Source organism: Psittacula echo (assembly GCF_963264785.1).
Source record: "Psittacula echo genome assembly, chromosome: 6".
Taxonomy (NCBI): Eukaryota; Metazoa; Chordata; class Aves; order Psittaciformes; family Psittacidae; genus Psittacula; species Psittacula echo.
This window is the reverse complement of record NC_137743.1, coordinates 50,744,917-50,771,971: the sequence shown is the minus strand read 5'-3', so window position 1 is coordinate 50,771,971 and position 27,055 is coordinate 50,744,917. Positions and strand designations below refer to the sequence as shown.

At 41.8% G+C, this 27,055-nt stretch overlaps 1 protein-coding gene across 1 annotated transcript; it reads left to right on the top strand.

Annotated features, from left to right (window-relative positions):
• Positions 1-1,096: 1,096 nt before the first annotated feature.
• LOC308223258 (methylcrotonoyl-CoA carboxylase subunit alpha, mitochondrial-like) lies at positions 1,097-27,055 on the top strand (the record flags this gene model as incomplete). Its single annotated transcript, XM_080622013.1, is given in 15 exon segments — positions 1,097-1,470; positions 2,305-2,351; positions 3,311-3,447; positions 3,859-3,954; positions 4,119-4,169; positions 4,173-4,240; positions 5,250-5,307; positions 5,310-5,399; positions 5,928-6,046; positions 6,974-7,037; positions 7,042-7,080; positions 7,387-7,468; positions 8,519-8,646; positions 10,358-10,541; positions 26,928-27,055. Coding segments are annotated over 15 exon segments (1,665 nt in total).

The window sequence follows — 27,055 nt, the reverse complement described above, 5'->3', positions numbered from 1 at the left end:
ACACAAATCACTACTGCTACCACCAATAATAATAATGATAAGGGAAATAACAAGGGAAGAGAATACAACCACTCACCACCTGCCAACCAATAATACCCAGCCCAACCCCGGCATTGAACTCGCTCTTCCAGGTAACTGTGGCATTTAATGACATGGACTCAAGTTGATGCAGAGACTCAAATCCTCATTTATTATCACCAAGCCGTTTTTAATCCCCTTGTTCGGTACTTTCCCAACCTGCACATACATATCACATTCAATCTCACTGGCCACTGTGAAACTCTCCAGGTAAACAGTCCAATCACAATGTTGCAGACCCTCTCACAACCCCCAGATCCTCTGGCCTACAACTGAGATTCCCGCCACAACTACATCCTGGCCCATCCTCCCAGCCCAGCCTATCCTAGCCCAGCCTAGCCCAGCCTACTCCAGCCCAGACCAGCCCAGCCTAGCCCTGCCCAGCCCCGTCCAGTCTAGCTCAGCCCAGCATAGCCTGTGCTAGCCCAGCCTAGCCTATCCTGCTTGCCTTGTGCTCACCACGGGCTGGGATGTGCTCCTCCATTTAGAGGACACACTTCTGAGCTGGGCAGTTGGGCCGGGGCAGAAGATGTTACAAGTTCTGAGGATCCACGTGAACTTCCCAACCACCCTCACGTTTCATGTTTTTGCTCCATGACCACTCTGGATGCCATTCTCGAGGGAACACAGTCAGCTCTGAGCCCAGGCATCCACAAATAAAGCCAGGAGTCCTGCAGCGTGCATCATTTCACGTTTATATGAATTCTACTCGATCTGCCGTTTTATTGCCCTATTTCTCGGTGTCATGCAACCCCTGCAGCCCTCCCCTGGTCTGCCCCCACCTGATAGCTATTTCACAGAGCCCCACCCCAGGCCGCTCGGGAGAGAGCACACCTCCACCCCTCAGACCTCTTTTCCTCTTCACGTCACATCCCACCTCCCTGCGCGCATTCTCTTCCCGCTCCCCGCCCACCGGCTCCCCCTCGCCGCGCCCCACCGCATCACGGCCGTGCCGCGCAGCCACTAGCGGGAGGCCTGGCGCACCACCGCAGTCACGCCGGCCGTCGCACTCAGTAACATGGTGCTGTTGCTGGCAGTGGAGTTGCTTTCTCTGGGCTTTGCGCCGTTAGTGAGAGCGACGCGGGGGACGTGGTACACGGCGTGCAAGGGCCCTCTGGGGCCGTGGGCCCTTCCTCTGCCCTTTACTCGGGGGTGGCCTTCCCAGCTGGGGCGGCGCGGTCCGTGGAGGCAGTTTACGGAGACTGACGGGCAGGGACGGCCCCTGCGGGGGAGCCGGCGGCGGGTGCTGGGCCCGGCGCGGGGAAAGGCTTCACAAAGACGAGCCTGGGGCTGGGTTGTCGGAGGGAGGGAGGGAAGGAAGGAGAGGCTCTGCGCCTTGGGAGGAGCGAGGGAGCTGGGCCGCCGCCTGCCCCGCTGCTGGAGGGTGTGTGCGTACGTGCGATGCTGGTGCCCTGGGCTCCTCTGTGGATAGTGTTAGTAGTTGATACAGGTTCCATGAAATTGTCTAGGGTGTTCGGGGTTTGAAAACTGTCGTTGCTAACCCTCCGCCACCTGGAAGCCTGTGCAATAGGAATTGGTGATTCCGACAGCGGTTTATTAGGGGCTTAGGAAACGCATAACTTCCCTCTCTTGTTATTGAAACTGAGCCTTTGGTTGTGTGGTGTCAACGATGTCTTGTGTCTTTTTGTCTAATACTGTTTTAAGAATTGCTGGACCTGATCCAAGATTCCAAAGTTGATGTATGTGTAAAATGAAAACAGTTCTAGGAATTTACAGTTTCTTCCAGACACTTAAGCTTTCACAATCTCATTTCTTTAGTATTAATTGGTTGAGGTTTAATTTTCAATTTCAGAATATAAATAGCTCCTCATAGCTCTTATTTCTTGTTATCTTTAACATTATTTATATCTACAGATTTCTCTGTACAAACAACTCCTATTTCCCATTTAAGCTTTTTTAAGTTCTGGTTGTTCATGTCTTCTTGCCCAAATACTTCAAGTTGCCGTCTCTAATAAATACCACTATCCACTAAAAGAGACTTTGAATGCTGGTAGAAAAGCAAGGGAATAATTTCTCTTGTGTCTAAATGCAAGCACTTAAGGAGAGATCTAGTGAAGTTTGCACAAACCTTCCTTGAACTTGAGTGTGTTCTGTGTAAGTAGTTGTATCATAGTTCTGTCCTTCTCTTACCTGAAAATAAAAGTAGAATGGTGGCCAGTTCTTCGTGTACTTTTCTAACACTGCTGTGTGTTTGTAATTGTACAGGCAATGGAACCAAGTACAAAGATTTGTGAAATGTGCCTCAACGATAGGTATGAAGTTGAACTTCATTAGCCACTATGTTTAATTGCTTGTGTAATGTGGGTGGTTTTACAATCAGATTTAGACCATTAGTTCCTGAAAAACTGTACATTTTAAAAATAAATATTAAATATTTGTATAGCTTTTGAAAACAGGAGTCTGTAGCTGACCTAACAGAAATATTCTTTAATGTGTAATCAACATTTTGAATAATTTTGTCTGCCATATTTAGGTATACTCAATAAAAAGTATTTATTTTATATTATAAAAAGTCCTTTTCTGATACAAATGTTGTAAAGTGTGACAGAATTGGATTTTTAAGTAAAATGGTACTTCAACAATATATGAAGAAAAGTAAGAAGTATATAGCAAGGTGATTTAAACTGACCGTGTTGTCAAGTTGTCTAAAAAGATATGCTTCAGAATTCAGAGGTATGTTTTGATTATATTAGTTAGTTTTAAGCTATTTAGTTATGCCTGTGCATATTTCTGGACCGTTGTAACTGTCATGAGACTTCATAAAAGCTAGTGAGTCACTACTTAAAAAAACCCCAAACAAAACCAACAAACAAGCCAACCCCCAAAGCCTTCATGCCTTGTTATTAGTTTGTGACTGTGCTCATCAAAGAAATGTAAATTACTTCTGTGGGGGGAGGAGCCAGTGAGGACAGGTGTTCCTTGTTCCCTAGTTGGTCCAGAAAGTACACAATAAGAACATAAGCATCAACTTTTATGTTTCAGTGTTTTAGTGTTAGAAAATATTTCTTAGTTCTATAAAGAAAAAAAAAGGAAAAAAGTTGAATTAAGCATACTTATGCATAAGGACTCTAAGGATAAAATTTGAAGACTAGCATGGAAATGCTTTTTGGTGAAGCATGGGTTTTTTCATTATTGGAAGAAATGCATAAATGCTATAAATGATTAAAAAGAAATCTGAATTTTAAAATGGCTTCATCCTTTCAAACAAGAGGTCACAACATAGGGAAGATTCTTATTGCAAACCAAGGAGAAATTGCATGCAGAGTGATGCGAACAGTAGAGAAAATGGGTGTGAAGTCTGTAGCAATTTATAGTGAAGCAGACAGAAATTCCATGCACATAGCAATGGTGAAGTATATTCATTTTTGACTGATGTTCATTAACAACACTATTTCTCATTGATAAGTTCAATGTGCAAGTAGATTTATGTGCTAATGCAGTTGATTTTCACCTCTGTAGACTTCCAAGATTTTCTTGAATCATTGAATATTTTGTCTAGTCTCTGTCTCAGCACTTGACAGATTTACAGGAAGTGCATTAAGGTTTGGCTTTCTAATGCTGGAGTAGCCAGGAAGTTAGAGGAGGGACTCTGGTTTTGGGAAAAACTGTTCACCCAGTTGAGTATGAAGAGAGGCACTGATGTAAACTGTTGCATGCTAGCAATCTGATAAACAATGTAACTAACTTAGAAATTCAGTTAAATTTGCTTTTTAATTATCTATTAAACAGCCTGTATTAAATGTATTTTTTCTATAACAGGCAGATGAAGCATATTGTATTGGTGCGGCACACTCACAGCAGAGTTACTTGGCTTCGGGAAAAATAATGCAGGTGGCCAAGGCCTCAGCAGCTCAGACAAGTAGATCATGACCTTAAATCTTCTGTTACTACGATGCTCTTTAGTTTATTTTTGCCTGTGGTGCTTCTTGCTTGTGTTGTCTTAGTGAAACTCTGTGGAAGTTTCAGGGTTTTCTAAGGTAAGCATATAAAAATAGGCTGGTAACATTATTCTGTTGTAGGCTATTCATCCAGGTTATGGTTTTCTGTCGGAAAACACAGAGTTTGCAGAGTAGTGCAAGCAAGAAGGAATCATCTTCATAGGTCCACCTTCATCTTCTATCAGAGATATGGGTATTAAGAGGTATCTATTTCTGCTTTTTACTTGGCTGTGCAGTTTACAGTTTGCCAAAACTTATTTTGTTAGGGAATGACCAGCTGCTCCATACTTGTTTTATTCTGTCAGTTTTTGTTGTCTTTTATGGCTTTCTTCAAAGGAATAAGCTCTAGGTTTATAGATTATCTATAGATTCATATAGACTTAGAAACAGTCAAGACTGTTCAGTAATTAAAATTTTGGTAGTTAAATATGTAACTGATTCTAGTTTTCCAGAACTGGGGCATTGCAATGTTACATAGGTAAGGGTTCAGCAGTCAGATCAGATATCTGTATACAGGTCAAAAGAACAGTGGAAGAGAAACACCCATATCATCAAGGGTTAGTGTGTTTATTTAAAATGGGGTGATAAGTTTTGTCCATCACAAAGGATCTTAGTTACTTAATTCAAAGAAATGTTTCCAGGGTATGAAGTATAACTCGAGAATATGGAAATAAGGTGATTACTAACACATGAACTATGTAATACTAATTTTAGATAATTAATTTTTTTATCACTTCCTAATGTGAGAGTAAATTAACTCTGTAATTTAACTAACTTTGCATGCATACTGGAAGCCAGAGCTGTTATGCTGAGGTGTTTTATGTCGAGTGTGAATCCAGCCTGTATCATAAAGAGTTTTGCCTTTGTACAACTTTAAATATAGCTTTGGCAGGATACAGAGTTGTAATTTGAAAATGCTAGGTTTAGCCTATATGATGTGGCTCAAAAGATAGGAAAAAAGCATAAGCCTGAAATTGACTATGCTTTTGTGTAGAGGGCTTGCAGGAAAAAAAACAACCAAACAAATATTTGAAGCATTTTATAATTACAGTCCTACTGTATGTAACCCACTTGTGTAAGTAGTCCTTTTGAGGTCAGTGGAACTACTTATGTGAGGAGAATTAACACTGAAAACATAGACGGGTTTGGAGCTTAAAGCAAAAAAAAAAAAAGGAATATTATCATTCTAAACATGAAACTGTTCTGTCAAAGCACTTCCAAAGCTATAATGTCTGCTGCTGGCATTCCTGTTGTTGAAGGGTATCTTGGAGGAGAGATCAATCAGAGGAGTGTCTAAAGGAACATGCCAAAAGAATAGGATATCCAGTAATGATTAAAGCTGTTCATGGAGGTGGAGGAAAGGTAAAGAAACTAATCTGTTCATCACATGCTGTAAAGTTATCGTGTCTCAGTGTCTGTAACAGAATATTCTAAAATAAATCTAAAACCAAAGAAAATAGAAAACTGCTTTTCCTTAAAATTTATTATTAATATCCAGTCTAGCACTATGAAATCTCACTTCCTTTTGTTGTGTGGTGAGGCACAAGGTAAGTAGCTGGCATGAATTGGAAGAGTTTTGTTTATTTAAAGGGATCTCTAGTAATTCACATCAGCAGAAAAGTTGTTTGATGGTTTTGTGTAAAATTAGATGACTTTAAATTGTTACTTCGATGGTTTCTATGACTTTTGTTTTTGCTAACAGTTTTAAATCATGTTGCATAAGAAGTGATTAGAAATACCATTTAAGAATTTGGCATCAAGACACCATGTATAGTGAATTCCCTGTCTAAAGCTGATTTTACTCTGAAATTTCTTGCTCTTTGTGTACAAGGATTTTTATTGTGTACCAGATTATTAGACATTTAGGTATGCTTTTTTTCTGTATTTTAGGGCATGAGAATTGCTCACTCGAAAAAGGAGTTTCTGGACCAACTAGAATCAGCTAGAAGAGAAGCAAGGTCTTTCAATGATGATGCAATGCTGATTGGGAAATTCGTAGATAATCCAAGGTGAGAAATAGATGTTTTAGTATAAACACTAATATTTCTTCTCACATTAAAAAAAAAAAAAAACAAAAACAAAACAGCAAAGAAGTACCACACAGCTGCTTGTTCCCCCACTGTGGGATGGGGAGGAGAATCAGGAAAAGGTAAAACTCATGGGCTGAGCTAAGAACAGTTTAATAATTGAAATGAAACAAAGTAAAATATAATGATATATTTAATAATATATAATAATTATATACTATATATTATGTAATATATATAATATATGTTATTGTATGTCATGTATATAATATATAATAATAAATTTTGTATTATAAAAATGATTATAATAGCAGCAGTAATAACAATAGTAATGACAGAGAGAGTGAGAAAGGAATAAAACCGAGAAACGAAAGTGGTGTACAATACAGTAGCTCACCACCGATGTCCAGGCTGTCCCTGGGCAGTGATTAGTGGCTCCCAGCCAACTCCCCCCAGTTTTTATACTGAGCATGATGATCTATGGTGTGGAATGTCCCTTTGAAAAGTCCTTGACTTAGGATGAGCACTGCTTAGCAACAACTAAAACATTGGTGTGTTATCAACATTATTCTTGTAGTACAGACGAAACACAGCACTGTACCAGCTAGTAGGAAAAAAAAATGAACTCCATCTCAGCCAAAACAAGGATGCTTGTTTATCCTATGGTGTTTCGCAGCAGTAGCTGGCATTTAGAATTCTGTTTCATTTAGGACATTGAGGAAGTCTAAACCAATTTAAATCCTGCATAATAGCAGCCACATTTCTACATTTTTGGTTATCTGAGGACAGACACTTAAACCTATAAAGTCCTACTGAAGTATACAGGACTATATACAAGTTCAAAGTCTGTTGGGGTGAAGTCAGTCACAGGGTTAGGGCTTTACTGAAACATTTATTATTACAGAACAGGCATGTTGAAGTCCAAGTATTTGGTGACCAGCATGGCAATGCAGTGTACTCGTTTGAAAGAGAGTGTACAAAGGAGACATCGGAAGATCATTGAAGAGGCACCGGGGGCGAGCAGAAAGTTCTTACAGTACCTACATATTTTTAAAATAATTGCTAACCCTCATGAAATTTATTTAGCAGGTAGTAATTTATTTCTAAATCTCAGTACCTGTTTTAATTTTGCAGCAGAAAATGTTCTAAATGAAAAAATTACTTTAGGAAAATGATTCTTGGGGGAAAAATATGTAGATTTCATTGGTAAGGATTTCACTACAGTTACTAAAGATTGCAAAATGTTCATGCATAGTAGGTTTAATATCACCAAAATTCACAATAATAATATTTTGTAGTATTATTATTATTATTATTTACAGCCAGGAATTAATGCTAAAGTTCGAAAGAGACTTGGAGAAGCTGCTGTCAAAGCAGCTAAAGCAGTTAATTATGTGGGAGCAGGTAAGTCTATGGAGGTATGGCTGCTCCAGAGGTATGCTTTTAACTTGGTAAGACTATAAGACTCAAGGCAAATAGCATCTGTTTGTTTTGGACTATGATACACATCCCCCAATTTTTTATTTTTTTTTTTTGAGGTTTGAGGAAGTAATCACATGGTTAAATTTGATGCAGTTACAAATTTAAATTTGCACACCTGGTCTGAGCTCAAGACTAATGACAGCTGAAGAATAGAAGGAAAAAATTTCAGAGCAGATAATTCAATCAGCTAGACTGTCTGATGAAAGATAAATTATCTTTTCCTTGCTCTGATCAAACTTACTAATGTTCATAATGCTCACTTTCCAACAACAAAGAAAAATATTTTATATTCAAACAGTAAAGCCTTTAAGAGAAAAACAGCTCACTGTGAAGTTCACCCTATTTCCCAAATGAAAAATAACCTGCTAAAATTATTTGTCACTTTTTCTCACTTATTTCCTTGGAATTTTATTTTATTTTTTTCCCAGTAATTGCATATCTTATACATAAACACAATAATTTAAACAGTTTTGAGGCACTTTTTACAGCTCGTAATGAAATGCATCTTTTATTGTAGAAGAGAATCATAGAATAGTTAGGGTTGGAAAGGACCGTAAGATCATCTAGTTCCAACCCCGCTGTCAAGGGCAGGAGTGCCTTACCCTAGACCATGTCATCCAAGGCTCCATCCAACCTGACCTTGAACACTGCCGGGGATGGAGCATTTATCACTGCTTTGGGCAACCTGTTCTAGTGCCTCACCACCCTCACAGTAAAGAGCTTCTTCCTTGTGTCTAATCTGAACTTCCCCTATTTAAGTTTGAACTGGTTAAGCACAGGATGTGTAAATGTGCAAGGAAACAATGTGTTTTCAAATTTCAATTGTGTGACCCTTTAAGATAATTTATATAGAATTTAATGAAACTCATGGTATCTGATTTTGAAATAATAGTCTTGTCCTGACGTAAATTAGGTGTGTTAAGTATCCATTCTGAAGAAGTCTTGGTTTAAAGTGCTCTTTTATTACTTCAGGAACAGTGGAATTTATTATTGACTCCCAGCAAAATTTTTACTTCATGGAGATGAATACCAGACTGCAAGTAGAGCACCCAGTTACAGAGATGATCACTGGAATAGACTTGGTGGAATGGCAGCTTAGGGTGAGTGTTAATTGATTTTACATGTAGAATTCCTCTTATCTGGTGAATAGTGCTCCTTGATATTGCCTGTGAGAGACCAGGTAGCTTTTCATATCCACACCTCTTACTCAGCTAATAGGGTAGAGTTTCCTTTGCTCTGAAGGAACATCTTGTATTACTGTATTTGTAGAGCATTGTATAGATGCTCAGAATTCCAACAAATTCTTCCAGTTGTATAAAGAAAAAGCATTTTAAAAAATTGTATTTGAAGAGATTATAGAGAATGCGGAAAGTGGGAGGAATAAGCTCCTGATCTTTCCCTTGCCATGCTGAATTTTTTTGGAAACTCTAGCTGAAGTGTATCTCTGGCACAAAAATTCTTGGATCAGGCTGTAGGAGGAAAAAATCTTCACAAAAACATGTGTCTGGTGTTATACCAGTATAGTCACATTCTAGAATAAATGTATAGTTGTGTGGACTGGAAGCAGGCTATTTCCTCACACACCCAATTTGCAGAGAGATTACCCATGCATTCAAATGATAACAGGAAGTTTTGGACCTTAGGGGACTGGAAATGGAAAACATTTTTTGTCAGATAAATCAAAAAGTGAGGACAGCAGCATGCATTGAGCTTAAGTAGGTGGCAGGGAGGGGAGTGTCTATGTAACCAGACAGAAAACTAAAATGGCAAATGCTTTTACAAAAAAGAAGAACTTCTGGCTTCCTGATGTGGGAATAGAAATTGAGCATTGAGTGCTAAGTTAGAACAGGAATCAAACAATACTTGAAGAAAGAGATAAGGTGGAAAGATATAGTGCTGTTGGCATGTGGCGTAATGAGTCAATAGACGAAAAATGTCTGTCAGTGCTTGGAGAGATTTTTTTTGCCAATCTGTATAGTACTACTTTTTCTTTGAAGACTAAGTTATATTCTGCTGTCTGTGCTGAAATCCATAGTTTGGTGGTAGAAGGCAGGGTATGGAAAACCCCTGACACTTAAAAGATGAATTGTTGCTATTTTTTCAATAGGAATTTGTATTTTCCCATGTAGATGAAAACTGTGTTAGCTTCCTGGTAAAGTCTCCTCTGTGCTTAATTGCAGCAGACTTCTTGTTATTATTTTGTCCTCAAAAGCCCTGTTTTTTTCAAACTGATGTGTTGCTAGTGTTTGTTGGTATTCTTATATTTGTAATTTTAATTCCTTTGAGTAATAAAATGATGCTTCCTGCCCCATTAAAGGGTCTTAAATTGTTTAAAGAAAAATTCTTTAAAGAAACATTCCCTGAAATGTGCAGGTCTGACAGTATACAGAAGAATCAACAGTGTATGCTAGTAGTGCTGGCTGCCAGTAATCCATTTTATTATCTGCTCTTGCAGCAATTTTTCTCTAATAAAATATTGTCTTAGTTGACCAGGCTTTAACTTAAAAATTTAATTATTTTTTGACATAACTAGTAGGAAAAAACCCCCACTATTTTTCTGTCATGTTTTAGATCTGTGAAATATTAGGGGTCAAATTACACAATAATAATTCAAAATCCTTTGATTGGTGACTCCCAGGCAAAAGGAATAAGTAACTTCAGAACTTTTCATGATGTACCACTTTTTTCTCCTTGTGCATTTTGAATGTGTTTTCTATGTATTCATGTTTAGAAGAAAGATACTTACTATTTTGTACACTGGCACTCCAGAATATTGATCCCACATTAAAGAAAAAAAACTATTGTTTTCAGGTTGCAGCAGGAGAGAAGATTCACCTAATGCAGGAAGAGATTCTGCTCCAGGGCCATGCATTTGAAGCTAGAATATATATTGAAGACCCTAATAATAACTTCATGCCAGGGGCCGGGCCATTGTTGCACTTATCCACCCCACCACCAGATAGTTTCACCAGGATAGAAACTGGAGTCAGACAAGGTAAAAACAAGGCAGAAATGTTTTGCATCAAAAGCTTTTCTTTGTTAGCATTTCCCTCTTTGGCCTAAATAAGTTTGTCTGTCAGGGTGTTGTTATAAAGACAAATCTCTACAGAATTATTCTTCCTTGTCATTGTCTGTTTACTTTTGGTCAGTCGCTGAATATTTTATTTACTTCTTTACTTACTTACTTACCTGTATCCAAATTATTGTCCATTGGACCATGCTGATTATATACGCATCACAATTTATCAATCCTGCATTCTGACTGCAAGAGTGAAAACTGAATTTGAGTAATGTTACCTCTTGAAAAGTCTGTACTGAAGTTGTCCTTGGAATTGAAATGCCAGGTCACATCATTAAAGATTATTATTCTTTAAGGACACAGAAATGTGGCCATCGATTGTGTCAAAGTTAGTGCCATATGGTGTGCAGTACTATGCATTACCAACTTTCAGAAATACTTGGGTTAGTCCTACAGCATATTTTATATTTATTTTAGGTGATGAGGTTTCTGTTCTGTGAGGCACTAGAACAGGTTGCCCAAAGCAGTGATAGATGCTCCATCCCTGGCAGTATTCAAGGCTAGACTGGATGGAGCCTTGGATGACATGCTCTAGGTGCTAGGTGAGGCTAGGCACTAGGCTAGGCTAAGCTAGGCACTTGGCAATTCTAGGAGCTAGTAGGCGAGGCCAAGCTAGGCTAGGGCAGGGCAGGCCAGGCCAGACCAGGCAAGGAGAAGGAGCACATCCTGCCCTGTGGTGAACACAAGGCAAGCAGGCTGGGCTGGGATAGGATAGGCTTCCATCCCACCCTGCATCCTGTGTTGAGCACAAGGCAAGCAGGCTAGGAGTGCACATTTCATATGAGTGAAAAACCCTGATATGAATAATCATCCCATGGCACTTGAACTGCAAATAGTCATGTGTGACTATGACATTCACTTGTTCAAAAGGCTTTTCTAGAAAGAACAGCTATGAGTTTCTGGAGAAATCCTGTAGCAGCTGATAAGTGGCAGTGTTCTCCCTTCCAAACAATACTGAATGAACAATCCTGAACAGGCATAAACAGCTTCATGCAGAAACACTATCCCAGTAGAAGAAAATTTCTAGGGCAACAAGCAGAAGGGACATCTGCCTTCAGTCAAGAGCCAGGCCTCTGGCCCTTCACTCCCAATTACAAGGTAAACACGCAAGATGAGAAGCATACAACCAACAGAGTAAGGCAATGTAGGAGCAAGATTCACAAAAAATAAAAACTAGACAGATCTTGTTGAGCAGTAAGTAATTCGAATTCACCTGCAGGACCACTGCTTGCTGCATATGTGCACAGTTGCTGCAAAATTACTTTTCACTGAGGTAATTTGGCAAGTTGAATATCAAATTTAACTGCTATTTTGCTCTAACCAAGGCAGTGCATATGCTCTGTGGAACTCTTCCTTACTGTTAGTTTTCCCTATTGATCCCACTGGAAATGGTGAGTGTCTAAGAGCAGAGGCTTGCTCCAGGCCTTTTGGGAGAACAGCCTGCCAAGGTCATTGCCCTGTCTGCATCCTTTCTGCCTGTTATGTATGTCCCCTGTTGCCCTGATAAGAAACACTAATGCACGAAGGCCAAGCAGCAGGCTCCAGATAGTTCTCACTGTATTGTGTGCCAAGTTTCAGGTGACAGAGGAGACAAGCAGCATTCACACACCTGCTGGACTGGCTCACAAAGCATATGTAGGGGTGCTGCTGAACAGAAACTTTCAGGAGTTAGCTGTAAAGGCAGATTCAAAATGGATGCCTCTAGCTACTTCCACACACTTCCACACACCTTTTCCATGCCTGAGCTGGAAGAGGGCCCAGCACAGCTGCAGTCATGATGGTTGAACTACATATTTGATTTTCCTTTTCTTGCTTTACCAAAAGAATTGTTAATTTCCTATTTTTCCTCAGCTATCAAACTGGGGCCCAGCAGTCTACCGCATAACAGGCAGCCAGCAATGAGATACTGAATCCACAGTAGCACAATCCTTTTCCTCTTTACCATTAAGAAGAGGAGCCAGACCAAAAGTTAAGCACAACTGCTGAGACTCACAGCTTCTAGCCATTGCATGGAGCCTCATCTTTCCCTGCTCCCTGTCAACAGCTCTCCAAAGCTGTATGCAGTGCTCCTGAACAGTGCCTAGTTGATTGCAAGTTCAAAGCATTCTAAAATTGTAAACGTGGTTATACTCTACATGTCTTCCTGAAGGCATTGCAGTAAGTCAGCACAAAATCCACCTTGTAGAATGCTGAAATCCAAACAGCATGTTCCAGCTTTAGCATCTAGGTGTGGCATGGGGATCTCAACTCCAGGCAGCCTCCTGGGGGAAGGAACACCCGTAAGCTACCTCTTCAGATGCAAGCACCTTTTCCACCAATGCACAACAAAGCAGTTAGTGCTTGAGTGACAGAAACCATGTTGCTTCTATAGTTACATGCATCCTTAGCTTGCAATGATCTGGGAGAAGGGGAAGTCATCCAAATTTTTAATGCCATCTGCACATTTATACTTTATTAATGGAGTGGAATTTCTTCCCAGAGCTTTCATTTGGAAAAATGTAACTGTCAGCACTAAAGATTGCCCTGGCTGGTTGTTGAGCTTTGATCAGGAAGCAGCAAGGGCCATTTGCTGCCTAAGGGACAGCAAGGGAGGCAGGTACAGTGACAAGACTAGCAGGACAGGTGCCTTACCAGCCACAGCCCCATCTCATAGTACCTGAACAAAGCAAGCTGGGGATAGCAGCCTAGATCACACAACTTCATAGTGATGAGGAAGGTCATGATTAAGCCAGTCCACAAGCATGAAGCAGCAGGGTCCACAGCCAGGCCCAAACATGGCTAACCTGGAGACCAGCATTTCTTCAGCACAGCTCTGGTTAGAGCTGAAGGCCCAGGGCTGAACTTAAAAAGAACTCCTGGGTCCATGGGCATGGGCTGTGGGTGTAGCCTCAAGGTGAGGCTGGTCAGGGCCATTAAGGCTTATTAGTGAGACTAGTAAAAACTAATTTTTCTACAGAAGGTTTGTAGAGGTTTTTTATCCAGCAAAAAGACAAGTGAACAATTCAGAGACTTTTTGCGTGTGCTTCTAAACAGAACTGACAGAGAGATAATAGCAAAACAGGCCAAGACATCTAGCACACTGACTTATTACCTTATGGTGCAGTGTGATTGTTCTTTACTCTAAAAATTAAGTGACTGTTGATGAGTTATTGATTGACAGCTCTGCAGATAGATATTCTGTGTCCATCCACAGAGCAGCAACTGCAAATAAAGACATGACAATAAAACATCAACAGATGCAGCAAGACAGTGGCAATTATTTTCCTGTGCTGTCAGGTCTGTAGAGTGGTTTCATCACCACACAGTGCAAGCAGTGTGCTTGCTTAGGTTTTAGCCAAAAAACACAATAGAACTGCATAGACTAACTACTTAAAAATCACTTTCAAAACTATTTAAAGTGTTCATATAAGGTGATCCTTTCAGATCTCGCAGGGTAAGAAAGATTTCCACCCAGTTTGCGTAACCTCCTTGTGCCCTTTCCCATTTCCCATGTGGCAGCAGGTTCTGCACAGTCTCTGTCTCTGCTAGTGAAACATTTGTATACTCTCCTCATCAAAAGTACCAAAACCTGATTATAATGAGAGGTTTATCTGTCTGGGGACAGGTGAGCAGTCAATAGAGAGTTTGTGGGCCAGGGTTAAAGGGATAACAGCGATGGGAGACATTACTGTGGGGATCTGTTACAGACCGCCTGATCAAGAGGACTCTGTGGATGAAGTGCTCTATCGGCAGATAGGAACAGCCTCACGCTCGCAGGCCCTTGTCCTCATGGGGAACTTCAACCCCCCCGATATCTGCTGGAGGGATGGTACGGCCCAGCACAAGCAATCCAGGAGGTTCCTTGATTGTGTGGAAGAAAACTTCCTTCTGCAAGTAATAGAGGAGCTGACAAGGAGAAGTGCCATGCTTGACCTTGTGCTCACCAACAGGGAAGGGCTGGTTGGAAATGTGATGCTCCAGGGCAGCCTTGGTTGCAGCGATCATGAGATGGTTGAATTTGAGATCTTCAGGACAGTGAGAAGAGCGTGCAGCAAGCTCACTGCCCTGGACTTCAAGAGAGCAGACTTTGGCCTCTTCAGGAACCTGCTTAGTAAGGTTCCGTAGGATATAGCCCTAGAGGACAGGGGGGCCTAAGACTGTTGGTTGATATTCAAGGATCACCTGCTCCAAGCTCAGGAGTGTTGCATCCCAACTAGAAGGAAGTGCAGCAGGAGGGCCAGGAGACCTCCTTGGATGGATAAGGAGCTGCTCAGGAAAATTCAAAGGAAAAAAGAGGCTTATAGAAGGTGGAAGCAGGGACAGGCGGCCTGGGAAGAATACAAGGATGTTGTCTGGGAAGCTAGGGACCAGGTTAGGAAAGCTAAGGCCCAGTTAGAATTAAGCTTTGCTAGAGATGTTAAAGGTAACAGGAAGGGATTCTATAGGTACATTGCAAATAAAAGACAGACTAGGGACAATGTGGGCCCCCTCCAGAAGCTATCAGGACAAGTGGCTACCCAGGATTTGGAAAAGGCTGAGGTTCTTAATAACTTCTTTGCCTCAGTCTTCACTGGCAAATTCTCTGACCACACCACCCAAGTCTTGGAAGGCAGACACAGAGACTGTGAGAATGAAGACCCTAGGCCCACTGTAGCAGAGGACCTGGTTCGAGACCATCTTAAGAACCTGAACGTGCACAAGTCCATGGGACCTGATGAAATCCATCCATGGGTCCTGAGGGAGCTGGCAAATGAAGTTGTTAAGCCACTGGCCACCATATTTGAAAAATCATGGCAGTCAGGTGAAGTTCCTGACAACTGGAAAAAGGGAAATATAACTCCCATTTTCAAGAAGGGGAAAATGGATGACCCGGGGAATTGCAGACCAGTCAGTCTCACCTCTGTGCCTGGCAAAATCTTGGAGCAGATTCTCCTGGAAGGCATGCTAAGGCACATGAAAAACAAGGAGGCGGTTGGTGACAGCCAGCATGGCTTCACTAAGGGGAAATCCTGCCTGACCAATTTGGTGGCCTTCTATGATGGGGCTATGGAACTGATGGACAGGGGCAGAGCAGTTGATGTCATCTACTTGGATTTGTGCAAAGCGTTCGACACTGTCCCAGGTGACATCCTTGTCTCTAAATTGGAGAGACATCAATTTGATGGGTGGGCCACTCGGTGGATAAAGAACTGGCTGGATGGCCACACGCAAAGAGTTGTGGTCAATGGCTCGATGTCTGGCTGGAGACTGGTAACGAGTGGTGTCCCTCAGGGATTGGTGTTGGGACCTGTCTTGTTCAACATCTTTGCTGGTGACATGGACAGTGGGATTGAGTGCGCCCTCAGCAAGTTTCTCAGTGACACCAAGCTGTGTGGTTCGGTTGATATGCTGGAGGGAAGGGATGCCATCCAGAGGGACCTTGACACGCTTGTGAAGTGGGCTGATGCCAACCTTATGAATTTTAACCATGACAAGTGCAAGGTTCTACACCTGGGTTGGAGCAATCCCAGGCACAGCTACAGGTTGGGCAGAGAAGAGATTCAGAGCAGCCCTGCAGAGAAGGACTTGGGAGTGTTGGTCGATGAGAAAATGAACATGAGCCGGCTTCAGTGTGCGCTCCCAGCCCAGAAAGCCAACTGTATCCTGAGCTGCATCGAGGAGCGTGACCAGCAGGTCGAAGGAGGTGATCCTGCCCCTCTCCTCTGCTCTCGGGAGACCTCACTTGGAGTATTGTGTGCAGTTCTGTTGTCCTCAACATAAAAAGTATGTGGAACTGTTGGAACAAGTTCAGAGGAGGGCCATGAGGATGATCAGGGGAGTGGAGCACCTCCTATATGAAGACAGGCCAAGAAAGTTGGGGCTGTTCAGCCTGGAGAAGAGAAGGCTGCATGGAGACCTCATAGCAGCCTTCCAGTATCTGAAGGGGGCCTACAAGGATGCTGGGGAAGGACGAGGGACTCTTCATTAGGGACTGTAGTGATAGGACAAGGGGTAGCGAGTTCAAACTTAAACAGGGGAAGTTTAGATTGGATATGAGGAAGAAGTTCTTTACTGTAAGGGTGGTGAGGCACTGGAATGGGTTGCCCAGGGAAGTTGTGAATGCTCCATCCCTGGCAGTGTTCAAGGCCAGGTTGGACAGAGCCTTGAGTGACATGGTTTAGTGTGAGGTGTCCCTGCCCGTGGCAGGGGAGTTTGAACTATATGATCTTAAGGTCCTTTCCAACCCTAACTATTCTATGATTCTGTATCTCACCTGGATAATAGGACCATCTCACAGAGAACAGTCATAACTCTCAATTACATTAGTAGATCCCAAAGTTACCTAGGGTTGAGAAGCTCCATATTCCATTACCAGAGATAAGGAAATTGAGATGCCTTGTAATTTAACCCCTCACACAGTGGCATTTTGTCTCCTACTCAAATAACCCAGGTACTTGAAAAGTGCTGTTAAATCTTTGGAGTGATGCTAAACTACTGGCATTTTGCTGTTTCTACTACATATTGATTTTTTAATGGTACTGTAATTTATCTTGCAAATCAATGCTTGAACTTGTGGATTTATATTTTTATCAACTTGCACTCTTTTAGAGAGATTATTTTGATGTAGTTCTTCACTGTACTATTAAAAAATAAGTGAAATGGTGTTAGAAAAACCTAGCCATTATTGTCAGCTATTACTACTGAGGAGAAGTACCCGTCTGACTGCCTATGCCTCCATTACCAAAACTGCCCAGAGGCCCATCAACTTGTCCTGAGCTAAATGAATGCCTTTCAGCTCTATTGGGAGCTCTGTGAACTCCATAAACACTCAACCATTCCTCTCCTACGCACCCAGAGGGAAATGAGTTAGAGGGAAGAATGAAATTTTTGGAACGTAAGGCCTGAATTTAAGACTTAGACTGCTCAGGCATTCCCCAAATAGGGATGTTACTTGTGATCAGGTTGTTTATCCAAGGTCAGAAAACAGACCTGAGAGCTGAGGACCTGTTTGGAAACACACAGCAAAAATATTTAGGACTTCAGTGGAGGTCAGGAAATAGAGGACTTTTTTTTTTTTTGGCATTATCTGCTTTCTGAACGGCAGCATTGTGGTGTTAAAGTGAATCAATAACAAGAATAAAGGATGAAAACCTAAATGGACTGTCAACATCAAGCTGTTCCATACAAATCTGTCTACCAGTCCATCTCAGATGACACTGCATCTCAGATAACATTGATAAATACTCTGAAACAAACCATAGGCAGGAATAGATTAACTGATTATCATTCATTTCAGAATGCAGCCACCTACTTGTAAATATCAGTCTTAAGGAAACAGTCTTGTCTCCTACTTAATCTGCTGTCTTCTGGAAATCAAAGCAGTGACTTAACTTTTCTGGCCGTGACTCCCCACAAAAAAGCACCATTCACACTACTATGGGTCCCAGACAGATCTTCACGCCACCCTGCTCCATTTAGCAATGCAGAAAGGCTGAAAGGGTCATGATCTGCAAACAGAAAATAGTTGACTTAAATGCAGGAGGAGCTGCATACTCACATACTTGAAGTCTCAAGACTAATTCATGAGAGAGACAGGCAACCTGTGCTCTCATTTATGTCCACTCTATGAAATAAGTGGCGTCACTAAGTGTGCAAGTTCTCATTCCTGTCTAAAGTGAGGATTTTTTTTCCATCTGTGGAGAAAAGCACATGCTTCCCAAAGGCTCCAGGGTTGAAGACACAAGCAAGAGGAATTCCTCCCTGAACTCCTCAGTGCATAATTAGATGTTGCATACGATGTACTTTCTCAGGAGCTGTATTTTTTACTTTGCATTTTCTGGAGGGGGCTGATATCCCTGTTAAAACTGGTACTATTATTATTTCTTTCTATTACATTTATTTTTGCTTCATTATGATAATGTATCTGTTATCCCTAGCATGGCTCCTTTCCAGCATTGTAAATACACGTGTTCTTCTATATGCAAGGACACTGGCTGGGTAGCTCACATATTACAAATTAACTTGCTATTAATAAAGGTTCCCTCTTTCCTCATACCTGTGTCAGAGAGACACAAGAGTCATGCTGTCTGGTATTTGTCGTTTGGTTAGCAGCAGCTCTGCAAGGAAGGAATCTCTTCCTCCTAAAATACAGAGACACAGCAGGTGGGGCAAGAATCTAGGCTAAAATCTTTTGAATGACAGGCTGCCTGAATGACAGAATGAGAAGCAAGTACCAAATTTGTCACCAAGTATTAGTGCCAGTGTCCAAAAAGCCTACATGCCCTTCTCTATTATTTTAGTATTAAAGGCTGCTTTAGTTTAAAGAGATTTCCCACATAGAAAGGGTTTCTCTCTGTCCACCCCTTTCTGTCTCACAGGGACTTTTCCTCATGAGGAATACCTCCATGTCTGGTGTAACACCGGCTTGAGATAAGTCTCATTTCTGGCATTGCTCTCCACTGATCGTGTTCCCATCACTACACTGTATGTCTCATTCCTGCACACAGAAAATGCTTGTAGATCTGTGCTGGGAGCTAAGAGAAGGGCCCAGCTTCAATAATCCTACTGGAAGGGTTCACACTGCAGAGCCAGAAATGGCTTTATCCGTTGTCACAGGAGAGGGGAAAGGGTTATCACAGAAGAAACATGCATGTTGCACAGGGATTTTGCTTCTAAAGTAAAAAAAGTTATTCAAGTTTACCTAGTAACTAGATCTGATCATAGTCTTTATTTACTGTTACAGTTCTTTATGTACATGTTAAATACAAAGGCAGTACCCCCAGAGCATATATCTGGGCTCACACTACAGAGCATCCAGAGCCACCAGAACTTGAGCCCTCTCCCAAAAAACTTTTCCTTGTGTCAGGCCAGAGTGTTTTACATCCAAGGCTTGCACGTCAGTCAGTCAAGCTTTCATCGTTGCCTGTCTGCCTGAAAGTCCCATCAGGGGCTGATGTAAAGTGTTAAAGCTGAGTCTGACTGTATCATCTCCTGCCAAAAGTAGTAGGGAAACATGCTGTCTCAGGACTCTCAAGGTTAAAGACAGAGGCCTTTAGTGGACAGACTACTGTGCTGCAGAAACTATATACATTACAATACAATTAAGAAGTTGATATACCATCTCTCACAGGTGCCTGCTGTCCATTACTGATGGACAGAAATAGAGGTAATATCACCACACAGCAATCATCAATCGGCTTTTTAAGATATGCTTGATGGCAAAATTTTCAAGGGCAGCACGACCCGTCAAATGGCAGCTTAACTTCTCTACATGTGCATAAAAAATTGGTATTTTAATATAGGGAAAAGGTAGGCAGCTTCAGCCACACTATGATTATTATAAGTTATGCTTTTCTGTTGCTGTGAATCTATTGCTATTATTTCCAGATGGTTATTTAGTTGTTTTAATTACTGGCACCTACAACAGTTTGTGGGTTTGCCAGGGTTTTTGCAAACATTTCTGAAACTTTCTTTAATCTTCCTGATGCTGGGTTTAGTTAGAAGGCAAAAGTATTGTATTTCCCACAGAACAGAAAGGGCAGACCAAAGACACGCACCTGCCCAGAATGATAGAATAATAATGGAGATAAAATTAGAAACAGGGAGAAAATAGGGAGAAAACTGGAAACCCCTGTACTGTACTCGGTGTTCTTCACGGGGAAGTGTCATCTTTACAAATGGTATCACAGGGCATCATGATCAGGACTGACCAAGGGTGTATGTTCCCGTGTGCCAGGCACAGGGCCTGCTCACACTCAACTCAGTGCAAAGTCTCCCAGTGATGGGTATAAAATGAAATTAATTGGGGTGGGAACATGTAGAGAGAATAGGAAAGTGGAAAAGTAAGAGAGAGGGCTCAAAGTAAATGTAACCAGCAAAGTTCCACATGTGACTTGCCTTCCTCTGTTTTGACCAGTGAATATTATGCTATCCCCATTGCCTGTGGAAGAAAAAGCCTGGAGAGGGCATCTAAGAGAAAGCAGATTTTTCTCATTTAACCAAACAAAGCACCATCATCAACAAAAGCTAAAACAGATTTTAATTAGATAGAAGACCTCTATAAGAGAACCTTAACAGCATGTACAGTTTGGAGCCTTTGCATACTTAAATGCTTATATACATTGTCACTTGTGTAATAAAATGAAGGCACGTTCCTCATGAGTGCTTGGACTACATCAGCTAAAAGATCCTGAAAGAAACTGAGCTCTGGGTCTGCAGCAGCTTGGGAAGGGTTGGTGACTTCACAGAGAATTCACCAACTTTTCAGGAAAAAGAGTTTTTTCCTTTTTTGAGGAAAAAGTTTTATCCTCTACTTCCAGAGAAGGCTCTTAGCATTCCTTGCAAACCACATTTGACATTCAACTTATCCTACAAGGAAAGAGAAGCTTCTGAACCGTTTCTTACCAGCTTCCACTCTTTTTTTCTCCCTATTTAGCTGGAAGTAGTGTGGACACGTCAGCAGAGCGCAGGCTGTTATTTAGCAGGAGCAGTCAGGGAGGTAAGTTAAGACTACTGAGCCAGTCTTTGCCACCAGAAACCTCTTTCCAGTATTGTTTATGGTGGGGAGCTCAGAGGGGGCAGGTTTTCCGTTAAGGCATCATAGCAATATCTTTCTCTGAGCATTAATATTAATCTGCACCTGCACTCCCTTTGCATAGCCTTTAGAAACCTCCAGCCAAGAACAAAGCTGCTCCCCAGGGCCATGCTCAGCCTCTGTGAAAATGCTCAGCCTGCTTCTATTGTGCGGCTACCCAGAACACCACAATGTTATGAGTGGCCTGCTGGTGGTGACCCAGCATACGGGCCTGGCACTTCTCCACTGTATCACAATATGCAGTGTGCACTTACATCCCTCAGGCTTTCCAGATAATGAAGGTAGCTGCAGTCTCAGATCCTCCTGCAGGAGCTGCCAACATGGAAAAGGTTTTTTTGAGAAGTGGAAAATCTCAGGGAAATCTCTTATGTGGAAAGTTAATAGGCAGATACTCTCAAAGCACCTTGGAGAAAAGGTTACATACATTTCATTTTAATAAGTGGAAACTATGTGGTCAAACTGCCAGATTTTTCAGCCTCTTTTGTGCATTAAGCAGCTATATAGAGATGATGAAGTTGTGAGGGGTTTCTGTCTCAAAGACAAGGGGCTCGCCTCTGGTTAAACTGTTCTGTTTGCAGCATTAATAATTTTTTAATTGGCTTTTTAAACCATGCAATTACAAACACACTCTTAGCACCTTTCTAAGCCAGAATGGGCTCTCTGGGCCAAAGACTCAGCTTCATAACTACTCACCCCTATGCATAACTTCACTGTCAGGAGAAGACTTGTTAATAATTCATGAGTAACGCTTGCAGATTGAGCCCCTTGAGTACTTTTACTGTTGTGAAGAAAGGAAAAAAAGGGTTCACTCTGTAAAGGTGTGACATTTATATTAAAAAAAAAACAAAACTGAGAACCCCAAATTTGGAAAGATATTTTTGGCTTGCTCATCAGAGCACAATGGAGCTAACTTGATCATCTGCTCTAAAGTTCAGAGAGCTCATGTGTGGGCTTCTGAAACCCAGGAATAAAGCCAGCTTGGCCCAAACAATGTCTCATTTGTCTTGATCATTCAGACTGCTGACTTTCTTTAGCTGCCTGTTAGATTTTACATCTTCATACGAGTGCAATGTGCATTCTCTACTTTAGCTTCCTTCTATGGCTGGATCAGATTGGCATGTTGGAGTGTGAAGGTGGATTTAATTTCCTTGTGGTCTTGTAATGAGACATTATTCCTTTGAAAGCATTTCTCTGACAACCTGCTTTGTATTTTGAAGTAGATTCTTTGAGGAAAATCTACTTTCTTTCTCCACCATTCTCCCCTGCTCTCTTTTAGCATCTTTCTCTGAGCCAAGATGCTTTATCAGGCTTTTTCCCTTCATCATATAAATGAGTTAGGTGCATACTGCAGTGAAAAAAACATTTTTAATCAATTAACAGAAGTCCCCTGCTGGCAGCAGTGCAATCACTCAGCTAGTACAATAAAGATGCTCATCAGAGGAGATTATGAAGAGATTAATTCCTTTAGGAATTGACTGTTGCTTCCCTGACAATAGTGCTAGGAGCAGTTTTGCCTAGAAAGGTATTCTCCCAGAGCAGACATTTATCAGCGTCTGGTTTCCCAGCAGTTGCTTGTGCTTCTGATTCTGATTCTTCCCATATTCCCCTGTGAAAAGGGGATTTATTAGCATAAATCAGGAATATAAATCTAGGATATAAATCTGGGATATCATGTGTCAGACAAATTCACCCCAGAAGCCAGGTGAGGGGGGACATGTTTTTATTCTTTGGCCTGTGTAGTTCCAGGTTGCGGAAGCTAATAAAACACATTGCACGTTCACTCAAGTTGCTCCAGCCAAAAAAATCTGATAAGCCTGCATTGTAAAAATGCTCGCCCCACCCGCCAGCACCTAGCCTTTAGAGGCAATGACCTGTAGCTAAAATGGGGTGGCGGTTCTTGCTCCCTCCTCTTCCTGACCTCCTGGCTCTCTATTCATCAACTCATTCCCTTTGCTCCTCAGACAACAGCTTCCCTCTCTTCCCCTCTGCTCCTCTTTATGTCACAGGGAGAAGATACTGCTCCTGTGCTGCCCTTGCCATCTGGAGCAGCATACCTATTGCTTTGCACCTAATTGAATTTGAAGAGAAGCAGGGAGTTGATCTCGGGAAGAGACATTTCCTGATCCTGCCTTATGACTCCTCCAAACACAGCATCTGCTGGGAGAATTAAACACCTCCTGAAGCTCTGTTCCTTTCTGCCTTCACAAATACAACAGTTGCCTGCTATTCACCCTGTGGCACATCATATCTTGAAATGATGCTTTTCTCTTACAGCTGACTTGCACTGTTGCTTCCTTCTAGGGTAGCCCCTTCTGTGACAGGAACATCCCGCCCTCGGCTCAGTCCCAGTCCTGTGTCTTCAGAGGAATTAAATCTGTTTTTTCCTATGTGGAAGAGTCAGACATAGCCCTCAGCTCCCCCCTCACTCTCGAGTTGTGTGCAACACAACAGACAGAAAAACGAGTTCTGAAGTTCCTAACAGCCTGGTAGAGAAACAGTACACAAACATGAAAAACCCCCCACATGAAGCATTCAGTGCAGTAAATGTCAAAACCTAATGGTTTTGCACCCTGTTTGCACAAGGTAGGCCGTGCTGATAGGTAACCTGTTTTACAAACCAACAGTTTCTAATCACTGCTCAAGGAAAGTATGAAAAAGCATAAATTGACATGCAGTCCAGATGCACTTATAGCTGCCAAGGATCTGGCAACATCATGACATTAGGTAACTTAGTGTCCATCCTAATATTAGACAGACATAAATTAGAATCAAGTCTGACTCAACCCAAAAGAATTCCATATAGGGAACCAACAACGAGGCATTAAATTAAGTTCACAGAAGCTCACAGATAGAGAAGGAAAGCTCAAGGATTTCAGATGATTGTTCCTCTTTGACAACATGTTCTTCAGGGCCTTGAAAAAACTTCAGCCTGAAATGGTTTGGCATTACATTACCAGAACACCCAAAAGAAAACTGGACTTGGGAGCAAGAAACAAGGGGTCGTCAGTGAGTGGGGCTGGCTGTGTGGGCCACCACTTATGGAACGGGCCTCTCAGACCACCCTGTGCAGAAGTAGGCCCACTCTGACTGCTTCCTGGAAAGCTGTGCACTGGTGGGGAGCTCTAACAAGGTGGTGAAATTCCATTTCATGCTGAAACCTAAGGACAAGACTCAGTAAGAAATGGCCACTGGCCAAGTGGTAAAATAAATGAGGCCACTGTCAGGAATAAATCTGAAAAGCTGGGCAACACAAGAGCTAATCTAACATCAGAAACAGTATTTTAACACAGACCAAGTCTGACACATAAGTAGCTGTGTCAGTGAAGGGAGAATACCGAATTAGTCTCACCTGAGTTTGTGGTTGCACTTTCTTTGCGTGCATTTGCCTTTGAATCGGTGCAAACCCAGTCCTAGTGAGCATCATGTAAATGGTGGAATTTCCCCAAATCCTCTGCAGTCCTACATTTGCAGTGCCATCACTGCTTTTTCTCCTGTCATAGGCCTCTCCAGAGGCCTGTGCCTGTGTCGAGGAACTTGCCCATGGAGACTAGGAGTCACATGAATACAGCAGAGGCTCAGAAAGGGCAGTTTCTCTTATCCTTGCCCCAGATAACTCACATAATTCCCCAGAATGAATTTGCCATTGAAGCTCTTCTGGTTTTCCCTAGTTCCCCTTGGAGCTGCAGAAGCCCCAAGGGGTGATTTGGAAGTCTTTTCGTTAGGGATGGAGATGAAGCCACATGGTTCCGGAGTCAGGACAGTGACACAGCTTCTACCCAGACCATGCTGGGGATCCAATGGATAAGCTGCTATCTGTAGAATGTGAGGACCAAACATCTAAAGGAAAGAAGGAACACAAGGAAAATGAGCTGAGAATATTGCAAAGGAAACCCTTCTTCTACCCAAGGGCTGAGCAGTGCTCAGTCACGGCTGTTAGAAACAGCCTAGAAGTGTAAGTGTTAATGCTATGCCAGATCCAGTGTAAAAGCAGAGAGATTCATTCCATTTCATTATGAAATGATACAAGTACCATAAAGTATCAGTTTTCAAGTTCATCACTTATAAATTAAGTGTAAATAGCCCATATTCTGAGCTCTTCTCCAGCCACTCATTTATCTTCCCCCTTGAAAAATTAATAAGTCTATAAAATAGCTTGTAAATTTAGAGCAGTCCTTCAGCAGGGTGTTTTGGGTTTTTTTAAATCAACAGTGTGATTTTCATGAACACCCTGAAGCATTAGCTGCCTCCAGCCACTGCTGTTAATCACTGGTCTTAGGTGTGCTACTATGCCACAGGAAAGCTTTTCCAGCTCCTGCTAAGATTCCTGCTGCAGACCAACGCCAAAGACAAGATAAAGCATTCTGCAGTTATTAGGCTGTCCTAGTACAGCAATCCCTGCTTTCAGCAGCCTGGAAGACTGCTTCCTTCAGGGGATGCTTGAGGACTTAACATCTTATCCAAGACATCAGGAGAAGAATTAGCAAGACAATTTTTATAATAAAATTTTCTAAGTGGAAAATTCACCCCAGGCAAAACCTGTGGTCTGTGGGAAGGAATACGAGCAGAACCAGATCAGTTAGCTCTGTATTTCCACTAAGAGGATTCTCTAAGGGAACCTTTTAGGCTTGCCTCTGCACAAGAAGCCTTGTGGGTCATTTTCCAAGGCCCTCTGTAACTTTACAAGGACCTGTATCCCTGCCCATTGGTGTGTGCATTTACCAATCCCATGTAAAGATCAGAGAGCAGAAGATAATCAGAAGGCAGTAAGTAGGCTGAGGGAATGGATGGAGCAGGCTCAGCACTCCAGGTTTGGGATCATGAAAGGCCACAACAGAGGAGCGTAGAGAGCAGGCAAGAGACTGGTCTGGAGGTGCTCATGTGGGTGTGAAGGCAGCTTTTTATACAGTTGAAGACATACCCCAGCCTACCTCCATTCTCTTCTAGCACTTCTGGGGACTTTGCTCAATGCCTAAATAAATTCAAAATTCAAACCCGAAGATGTTCTTGTATAAAAACTCCGTATCAAAATGAATTGTTGCTTGCTGGTCTGAGCTCACTCAGAGGTGCTGGAAGAGGTGGCAGGATTTCATGGCTGCTAGGGCATCACAGGAGGGGATATTCTGTATCACAAGGGAGGGTGATATCAAGAGATGCAGGGTGAGACGGCTGTAGGATGAGTGCCATGATTTTCTCTTATTTTTTATACTTACGCTCAATATTTGTAGGGATTTGCTCAAGAAATAATTTTGGCGCTTTTTTTTTCCACAGAAATAAACTCTTATTGTTAAGCTTTCTCATGAAATATCCAGTTCTTTTTAATGGAACAGAAAAAAACCCAAACCAACAAATCATATTAGAATAAACAAGGTGGAATAAACAAAGCACAGAGATTACTTTTCCCCTTCTGTATATGTATGTATGACCATGTTTTGTATTCCTTCTTCTCTACAGTCTATCATGAACAGCAAGTCACTGTGACTATTTATGACAAAAGTGGAAGATTTTATTGGATGTAATGGTAGCTTATTCATCAGATTCCTACAATCAAACATTAAAATTGATATTATTCCTCTGGGGACAAGTTGGAGAGGCAAACATAGTTACTTTATCTCTGTTGCACGTAAAATACTTGTAATTGAGCAGAAAGCCTGATCCCAAATGCTTAAAAATATAAGGCTGGGGCAGCAAATGTGATTGGATTTCTTATAATCTAATCATTTTACTCCATATGTGGCGCCCAATCTGTTTAGGATTGTTGAAATTCCTGGATATTACAGTGCCTTCCCCAGAGAATGCTGGGAAGAGCTACAAACAGCCTGGGCCAGATGGGATGCCAGTGACTCCAGCCAGCAAAGGCAAAAAAGAGGACAGTGGTTAA